This window comes from Scylla paramamosain, chromosome 16 (assembly GCF_035594125.1).
Source record: "Scylla paramamosain isolate STU-SP2022 chromosome 16, ASM3559412v1, whole genome shotgun sequence".
NCBI lineage: Eukaryota > Metazoa > Arthropoda > Malacostraca > Decapoda > Portunidae > Scylla > Scylla paramamosain.
Window position 1 is genome coordinate 9,587,501 of NC_087166.1, and position 9,663 is coordinate 9,597,163.

The 9,663-nt window shown below is 40.4% G+C and overlaps 1 protein-coding gene across 3 annotated transcripts in view; it reads right to left on the minus strand.

The window, feature by feature from the left end:
- Window positions 1-8,068, minus strand: part of LOC135107976 (E3 ubiquitin-protein ligase ubr3-like) — a 90,786-nt gene extending 82,718 nt beyond the window's left edge. Inside the window, exons 1-2 of one of the 3 annotated variants that reach the window (XM_064018470.1) lie at window positions 7,976-8,068; window positions 6,100-6,438 (exon numbers count right to left, since the gene is read on the minus strand). In XM_064018470.1, coding sequence (XP_063874540.1) covers window positions 6,100-6,393 — 294 coding nt within the window. In that variant the 5' untranslated portion in view covers window positions 6,394-6,438; window positions 7,976-8,068. Of the gene's footprint in view, window positions 1-6,099; window positions 6,439-7,149; window positions 7,904-7,952 lie in introns of those variants that run through there. The other 2 variants (XM_064018471.1, XM_064018472.1) reach the window with 2 other exon arrangements.
- Between the last annotated feature and the right edge of the window lie 1,595 nt (window positions 8,069-9,663).

Below are 9,663 nucleotides of genomic sequence, written 5' to 3' on the forward strand. Positions count from 1 at the left end.
GTAGGCAGGCAGGTAGGCAGTGAGGGGGTAAGCAGGCCTCAGCAACGGCACATAAGATAATTGGATGAGAACATAAGAACATAAGGGAAGCAGCAAGAAGCCTTTAGACCTACACGTGGCAGCCCTATATATAGAGAGAAAAAAGAAGTACCAGTATCTATCAGTTTATCTATAAGGTGAGAACAATAAGTATGCTAACAGGGGCTTATGATGTGAATGAGTACAAATGGTTTCTGATTAACTGGCTGGATGTGAGTAATCTATCATCATAAGTGGTAATCATGATGCCAGCCTTATACATCTTTATCTTGCACCAACCCTCCAACTGTAAAATTTATCTTTGTAATTCTTCTTTATATATCTTTATCTTCTATCAACCTCCCTTTATAAATCCATCAAGGTACTTTTCCTTTACATATTTACATACCATACCTGCTTTTCCCTTACACCAGCATTCCCTTTATAAATCCAAGTCTTTCTCCTCTGAACACCTTTCTCTCACACCAACCATACCTTTATAAATTCACCAAGTATATCTCCTTTGAAAACCTAAAAAATAACACCAGTCTTTCTATAGATCTACCTTACAACAACAAAACCCTCACACTTGATCACTGGCAGCTTAAGGGTGCAAAGACACAGACACATGCATGCACACACTTCCAAACTGCTTAGTGTATGTACAGTCCTGCATTGAAAATATAATGAGCACAACTCGGCCTTTTCTTATTCAATTAGCCCAGTGGTACAAGTTTTTCCTCCTGATAAGTGTGGCTAATGAGAGGAAGGCTCCAGGAATAATGTAGCAAGTGCAAAATTTGATTATCAATTTTTCTCTCTCTCTCTCTCTCTCTCTCTCTCTCTCTCTCTCTCTCTCTCTCTCTCTCTCTCTCTCTCTCTCTCTCTCTCTCTCTCTGAGGTTGTGTCTTCCTGTAGCTAACCCTGAAACTGCTGCGAAGGAACGGAGGATAAATTATGTTTGGAAGGTGTGGAGTGAATGTTTAAAAGTTTAGGAAAAGAAAGAAAGAAGGATGGATGGAGAGAAGGAAGGAAGGAAGGGTGATCATGAAGAAGGGATATGAACATTAAAACAATAAACAAAAGCATACATCAAACTGCTTCAGGAAGAAAAGAAAGAAAGGAAAGATGATTATGAAGAGGAAACCTTGAACATTAAAATAGACAACAAAAACAAATTAAATTGCTTTAAAGAATTAACCAAACCAGCTAGAATGGAATCATAATAAGTGGAGCCAAGTTTAGCTTAAGTAAGTGCTGAGAGGAGGCTGTCATTGGCAAGCACCTGTTTCCATCACAACACAATCAATAAACATAAACAAAAATGAAGTAGAAATTAATAAAAGTGATTAAAATGTTTAGCTGCTGGTTATGAGGCTCTTGATAACACAGAGCTTAGAAATTTAGAGGATAGTCAAGTATTAGTCAAAAAACTACTTGAAAAGATTAGATCATTAAGTTACACTTGTGAAAGTTGAAGTTGGGTATACAAGCAATAAGACATAATGAGGAAGTAAGATCACAATACATATACAGCATAACTTAACCTCCCTCCTCAGTCTGTCAGTTACCTTCAAGATACAGCTTTACCAATACAGAAAGAGAAATTAGTTCAAGTTTTCAAGATGGAGCAACACAAGATTACCAGTGATCATTAAGACAGAAGCTTTTAAATAGACAAAGAGAAATTAGTTAATGTTTTTCCAGACAGAACAACAGAAAAAAATTATCAGTTATCATTACGACAGAACCTGTTAAATACAGGAGAGATCTGTTAGTCAAATATTATTAAGTAATTCATTTTTATTACAGAAGAATAAATTTCATAGAAAGCATTATGACTTTTCTTCACACAGAACAGTATGGAATTAAACTGAAATCAAAATAAACAAGGTAGATATTGGACGAAAATTAAAATAAATGAACAAATAAAAAAAATTAACTACACATTCCACACACATCTCAAGTAGCAGCTGAGCGTCACAATATCCTGCACCAAGTCGGCTATCAATCTTGTCCAATAGCACAGTTTTTGCTAGTAAAGGTCTGCAGGTCACAGCTATTATTCTGACATGCTATTTATACACCCACTAATGTGTGTGTGTGTGTGTGTGTGTGTGTGTGTGTGTGTGTGTGTGTGTGTGTGTGTGTGTGTGTGTGTGTGTGTGTGTGTGTGTGTGTGTGTGTGTGCAAAGAACTAAAACCACTTACACATACATTGCCAAAAGGTTTTGTGTGTGTGTGTGTGTGTGTGTGTGTGTGTGTGTTTATACCCATGTAGCTACACGCTCAAAAGACTCAAGGACAGGAAGCATTTGGTACCAGCATCAACTTAGTTTATTTCATTTCCTTGACTTTATTTCTCCGGTTTTTGTTTGCGTATCTACCCTCGCCTCTATCTTTAGCTCTGATGTGACACTCCTCTGAGCCAGGACCTCAACCTTACACTTATACATAACTAACACCCATACTTGTTACTCCCTCTGATGTGTCTCTCAAACCTACTTAATTCACAAAACTTCCTACATTCTCTCACCCCTATTCTGTCCAAATCTGTAATACAAGAGTTAACCAGTATTCTTAATCTTTCATCCCTTTTTCTGATAAGCTCTGGAATTCCCTGCCTGCTTCTGTATTTCCTCTTTCCTATGACCTGAAGTCTTTCAATTATGGATGATAATTTTTTGCCTAATTTTAAGGACTGGAACTCTCAGGAGAAGAAAGAGGAAGTGAATAAGAAAACACTTAGTAAAATACAGGATGTGAAGGAGAAAGAGAGGAAAGCTGCGAGAATACTGGGTAAAGAGGAAATGGAGGAGGATAAGAAAGAATGAAAGGATGATAATGAATGAATGAATGAATGGAGACATAAAAAAATGTATGAATGAATGAAATAGAAAGGATGAAAAAATGCATGATAAAACAAGGAAAAACAGAAGGAAGATGAGAAAATATGTGGTGGAAAAAAGAAGCAATGAAGGAAGAGTGGAGTTGCAGTGGAATGATGCAAAAGTATAGGATAAAATGAGAATGAAAAGATGAACACTACCCGATAAACTAGGGAGGAGAGAGAAAGAGAGAGAGAGAAGAGGAGGAAACAAAATATGTAGCACCTATCTGACAAAACAGGATGAAGTAAACAGAAAAAGGAAAAAGGTGACACTGGTGAAAAAAAAATAAATAAACAAACAAGAAAATACAAAAAAAAAAAAAATCACCAATAACATTCCCTAAACATTCCACCAAGAGGTTCACATTGACTACAGACCTTTATATACTAAAAAAAAAAAAAGTAAATAAATAAATAAATAAAAAATAAATCTTTCACCATACAAGTCAACACAAAACTAGACTCAATAAAACAGGTATCTATAGTAATTTAGTGGCTATACTGCAACTGACCATGGACAATATATTTTTTTTAGTTCAGCATCCCATTAACTCCACTAGGCCATAAGTGAAATAGAACAAAAACACAAAAAACGAGGAGAAAAAAACCTGTTCCTTTCATCAACGCAATAGGGTCATAAAGAGACACCTTGCACACTCCCTCTCCCTCTCCCTCTCTCTCTCTCTCTCTCTCTCTCTCTCTCTCTCTCTCTCTCTCTCTCTCTCTCTCTCTCTCTCTGTGCCTTCATCTCTAAGACTCAGAATTAGCTACACTGACTCAGGTCCCCCTCTGCCAAGGCTGCCACAGATTCTTGCTGCCCCCCATCATGTCAGGTGGCCTTGGGAGGGGGCAGAACCAGAGCCAGGAGCAAACATAGGTACCCAAATGTTGTTAGATTATTCTTCCTCAACACATTCCTGTCCTGCCGTCACTGTTGAATATGAGGATGCCACTAAATCACCTCAAAAACAGAAAAGGGATTCACCAACAACAAATATACTAAAAAATAATTAAATTCCTTCCTCGCACAAAGCGTTCCTCAACTTATATCGCTGTTAAATATAAAACAATTCACTGCATGACCTCTCAAACTGACTTGTAATAAAAGAAAAGACTCACTAGAAACAAAAATACCCACTTGTCAGATTTGTCAGATTCCTCTCCCCCATGACACATTCCAAAGCTGCCATCACTGTTAAATATAGGAAAACACAACTGCATGACCTCAGAAACACACCTGCGATAAAAGGAACTTGCTAAAAACCAACATATCAAAGTGCAGTTAAATTATCCTTCATCACAGCAAATTTCTATACCACCATTGATATTAAACACAAGAAACCTCACTACATGATCTCAGGAAGTCTAGCAATGTAGGAGACTCAGTTTTGCCTAGCTGGTGATAAACTTCCCACCCAGTACAGGAAGTATATTCATTTAATCAGTAAAACGCACCCATAAATTCTCTCCTGAGCACGTTTAATGGATGGGGTGTGACAATGTAACTTGATCCCTCACTCCTGTAGCTGCCACCAAAAACAGTGCGTAAGTAAGGAAGGTAGAATTTGCAGGAAGTTGAGTGACAGGGTACGACACCTATACTGTTGATCTTCCTTCCACTGTGTAGGTAAGCTGGGTGAGGAAGGAAAGGATGGTGGAAACTTGAGTGACAGGGTACAAGAGTTGGAATGCAGTGACTCTATGGTTGATCTTTCTTTCCCTATGCAATGAGAATATTCTGTTAGTGCTCAAGTGGTGTCTGATTCTAATATGTTCTACAAGGCACAGAAGTTATGAATGTAATGTCATATTGAACCCAGTATTAATGTCTAATTGGCAATTTCAAAGACCAGCATCCAGGAGACTGAATGCCACACACCTCCCTGAATGACATCTATAAAACATCCAGAAAGTGACTTAGTAGTTAAAGAGACTGCAGGTGGCTAGGGGAGGAATTAGGGGGTGTATTAGACCAATCCTATATGAAAAAAGAAAAAGAATAAATAGCAATTAATCTGAAAACTTACACCCATGGAATTTCCACAAAAAATTATTACGAGTGCTCAAAAACCCAAAAAGTCTACCAAAATTTTGTCAGAGAATAACATACCTTATTATGGCCAGAAACAAACAGTGATGGCGATGTTCGTAGTTTTCTCTCGGGATTTAAGTGTCGCCCATAATATTCTGATCTCATCCCAGGCCATTTTCACTGTTTCTCCAAGTTCCAAGTTTTTTTAATGTCTCCTGTTTGTTTTCATCAATCATCGCGGTCAAAAAGCAACAGAACTTGTAAATGAATCAAGTGGTCGGTTTCCCATCCCAAGTCAAGTGGAAATTAAGTTATGCCTGTGAACCACAACTCTGTGATGGAGATATATACTTCGGAGAGGATGAAAAGAGGTGGTCGTAGTGCTGAACGGATGCACTGTGGGTTCATTGAGTGTACATGTGACGGATGATGGGATGAAGGGTGGCTGAATCCTTCAAATATCTTCAAAAATGTTTTTTTTCTGAATTGACCGAAAATGTGACGGTTATACAACACCAGCACAAACGAACACAAAAAATTGCTTCACAGAATATTGGTGTCCAGTCCATCCCTGAACCAAGAAATTAACAAGCACAGGATTACTTCAGCTGGCCGGTGAAGCGGACGTACAATGGAAATTAATCTGAATCCTCAAGAAACGTGTGACATTACCGATTTATAACAGCTGGAAAAGACTGAAAATACTCCATATAGTAAAATCTACATCATAGGAACAGTTACACCTAGTGGATGCTGTGTATTGCGTGATGTGATGCAACTTCAGTTAATACATGTTGGTAACCTTGGTCCAGGGAGGGAACAGAAACACCAAGGTGCAGAATCTATCACAACCTACACATAAAGACCATGGTAATGTTTCAGTCACACCTGTCTCACTCTGGCAGGTAACACATCTGAAATGCCATTAGACTCTCTCCTAAATCAAACAATCAAGGTATGTCCCATTAATTAAAAAAATAAATAAATAAAAATTCAGCAGAAAATAACAGAAAAAAGTAAAAATAGAGAGAATAACAAGCAAAGCTTTATCATGAACATGTCAAAAGTGAGACAAGTGAAATTCTGAAAATCACCCCCACTATTTGTTCCTCCAGTGTCACCAGCCCAGACGACACCCCCATACCCCCCAGTGCCTCACCTGTGCATGTGGTGCCTCAGAGTCGTCAGGGGAGAGGTTCCTGAGGCACTCATCCTTCAGGTAGGAGGCAGCGTAGCGCTTTCCTTTCTTGAGCAGCAGCTGTGCCGTCAGGATATCCTTCTGGCTGGAGGCAGTGCTGCTCCCACTACTGCCGCCATTGCTGCTGCCTCCCCCGCCAGCCTCAGCACCGCCGCCGCCACCGCCACCACCCGCCGCCTCCATGGGGAGCGCCTGCCTTCGCTCTCCTCCGTTCATGTCCTTAACATTTCCCGCACATACATAAGCACACCGCATACACACTCACACCACTGCAATAACCCTTGGGCCTTCTGCTCAGCGCTGTGGGGAGACAATACACTAAAGCAGCTGTTTTTTTCTTCCACACAGCTGCTAATATGCACTTCACACCTTCACTCTGGCACAGGTGGGCACGCAGCACTGGGGACTAACGAAGGAGCCCACCTAGCCACGCATTTCACTGCCACCTACACAGTTACAGGTACCGCCTGGGTATTCTTATTTAAGCACGTAATGACATAAATTTCCACGGTTAGCACTTTTAATATGCATTTTGTATTATGTTACGCTTCAAATGATCTCATCCATGCATCACATGGTGGTTTTTTAAAGCTACATTAGCTTCCTGTTTAGCGACACCATCTGTCATCACTTGAGCCTTTTGTGACGTGTTCCAGAGGTATACAGAATTGACAGCCACTGCCAAACATGCCTTTTCCTCACTTCACCTCACATCACCTCACCTGAGTCACCTGTGATTTTAGCTCATTTGCTACACACCTCCTTACATAACTTGAATGACCAAGATATAAATGTTAAAAAAAGTAAACATCTACTTAATCACAATAATTTCATAAGGCTTTGATATGTTTTACAGCTTTATTCTTAAACCTGGCCAAATTTGTTCAAGTTTTACATGTCTTCTAAAAACAAAAAAATCACTTAAAATTGCATCATATGAGCAATGTTTCAAGTTATTTTTTGGATTTTTGGATCAAATAATCCAGTCAAACTTAATGTATACTGGCTCACCTCAGAATCAGAGTGACATTCCTGAGATCAATAAACAGAACAGGCCTTTACAACATTAACACAATACCACCTCTGTACTGCAACAACACACTACTTCAACAAAATAACTCAGGTGAATCTATCAAGGTCCCCAGGTGTCTGTAGGCCAGCACTGGGAGGAGCAAGGTGGAGAGGTGGTGAGGTGATGATACCCCAGCAAAGAATGGCCAGGCAGGTTATCATGACACCAAACAGGGATGCGTGTGTTGCAACCACTACCACCACCACCACACACACCACCTCCCAACACGCATGACAACACCTGGTAGGGGGCAGCTGTGGGCCAATTAATCGACAGGTGAGGTGAGCCAATAGGTCTGCTAATGAGGAATGCGGACAGGTGAGGTGACACAGGTGAGTGACTAAGGGGGGAAGCAGAGGGCGTGAGGTGCTGTCAGGCCCCTGTAGGTACAGCCTCGGCCAGGGGTGCCAGGTGGGCCAGGTGAGGCGCCCCCAGCAGCGGCAGGAGGGAGGCAGGAGGACAATGCTCCCACACGCCTCGCCGCGCCCACGCCACCCACGCCTCACCCACCTGACACGCCCCCCGGTACACCCAAACGCCCTCCCCGCTCCCTGCCGCGCCTGCCTGGGGAGGGACACGGCCCGTCCGGAGCAGCAGGAGGAGGCGGAGAAGGTGGAGGAGGGCCAGGCAGGTAAGGCAGGTAGTCAGGTATGTCTCCACGACCCTCCCAGGCCTCCTCGCACGCCCACCACCCCCCCACGCCCGCCACATGCCCTCACACGCCCACGCACGCCTTCCGTACACTCTACGCCGCCGCCGAGTTACCACGGATTCCTGCACACATAAAGAGTGGCTCGCCTCAGCAGGTCGCAGGACTGACTCCCACAATGCGTCTGCGGCAGTATAGCCAACCCCCGCCTGCCGGCCACCCCACGCCTGCACTCCCATTGACCCCTTAGTCCATTTATTGCTTCATGGATAAAGGTGATATTGCTTTTCTGGTGGGTTAAGTTTGAGTTATATAAAGGCGTAGTGTGATAAGAAATATATATATGCTACTTGTTTGTTCAGTGCAAGATTACCTGACGTCCATCTACAGCTAATGATCTTGCACAAGTAATGATTCAGTAATATAATCTTTCTACTAAATGACAAGATATATATATATATATATATATATATATATATATATATATATATATATATATATATATATATATATATATATATATATATATATATATATATATATATATATATATATATATATATATATATACATATATATATTGTAGATAATTAGTCTTTTTAGATCAGTCTCAATCATCTTTTCGCAAAGAAATAAACATTCCATGTTTTAGCAAAAATACTACTATATTCTTTTCAACCTAAAAGAAAATCCCATATTTTAATTTTTGTGTACGAAATGGGAGTAGACCACGTTGTCAGTGTGCCTTCCCGTCAAGGCAGCCTTAAAAATGAATAAATAAATATGAGATGGGTTTTATGCTGTTGCACGGAGATACGGTGACCTACGCATAGGGCAATCTTCATTCCATTGGCAACACTGGCCTGGAAGACTCTAGGCTGCCTGTCGCCATGCGTCCCGCCCTGGCACACAGACGCACTGTGTAGAGATACTCGCTGGTAGTGCGGCGCGCGGCCATCTTGGTGCACCTCACTCACCTTGGCCCAATGCATTCTTCTGGAGTGAATGATAGTAAGTACGTCACTTGTAGACATGAATGGGATGTGTAATGTCTTCTTTCTTTAGTTTAACTGGATGTAGGTTCTTAGAATATTAATAAACAATAAACATTGTACAATTATTCAAGTTACTTTAAGTAAATGAAATATATATATGTCCGATCTAAGGGAATTCCACGAAAATCATCACTCTCATGAGGACCCATAATGAATCTCATGGGTGGCAAATCATGTTAATAGTTTGAAAATAGGAAAAGAAAAGAAAAGAAAGAAAGAAAGGCGACAAATTGATGATAATCAAGTTTCATATTATAGTCATATATAGTTTTCACAAGCATATAGTTTAGGTGTTATCTGAAGAATGGTTATTCAGCAACAAATCTCCTGCAATAACAGATATATTGAAATGCGAAGTAAATACGCCTGTCCAAGGCTGGTGCGTATTACGTCAGCGCTGCGGCAGTCACGCGGCGCCTCAACATGGCGAAGTGGCGGCGTCACATCTGCCTGAGGAAGAATTCTGAAGATTCATCTCAAGAATATATCCAGTATGATTTATATCAAACACGAAACGTAAGTATACATGAATAAAAACACGAAAAATAAAAGTTCCTCAAGCAGAGAGCAAGTAAAACAAGTTTCTTGAGAGTAGGTAAATAATATAGTTTATATTAAAATTTCGGCTTCGTTTTCTAATTGTGAACTGTCTTGTAGAAAACTTGCTTTTATTGTTATCTCTTATATTCTTTGTATGGAAATTACAGTTTTCTTACCTATTATTATTAAATTAAAAATACAACGTGTAC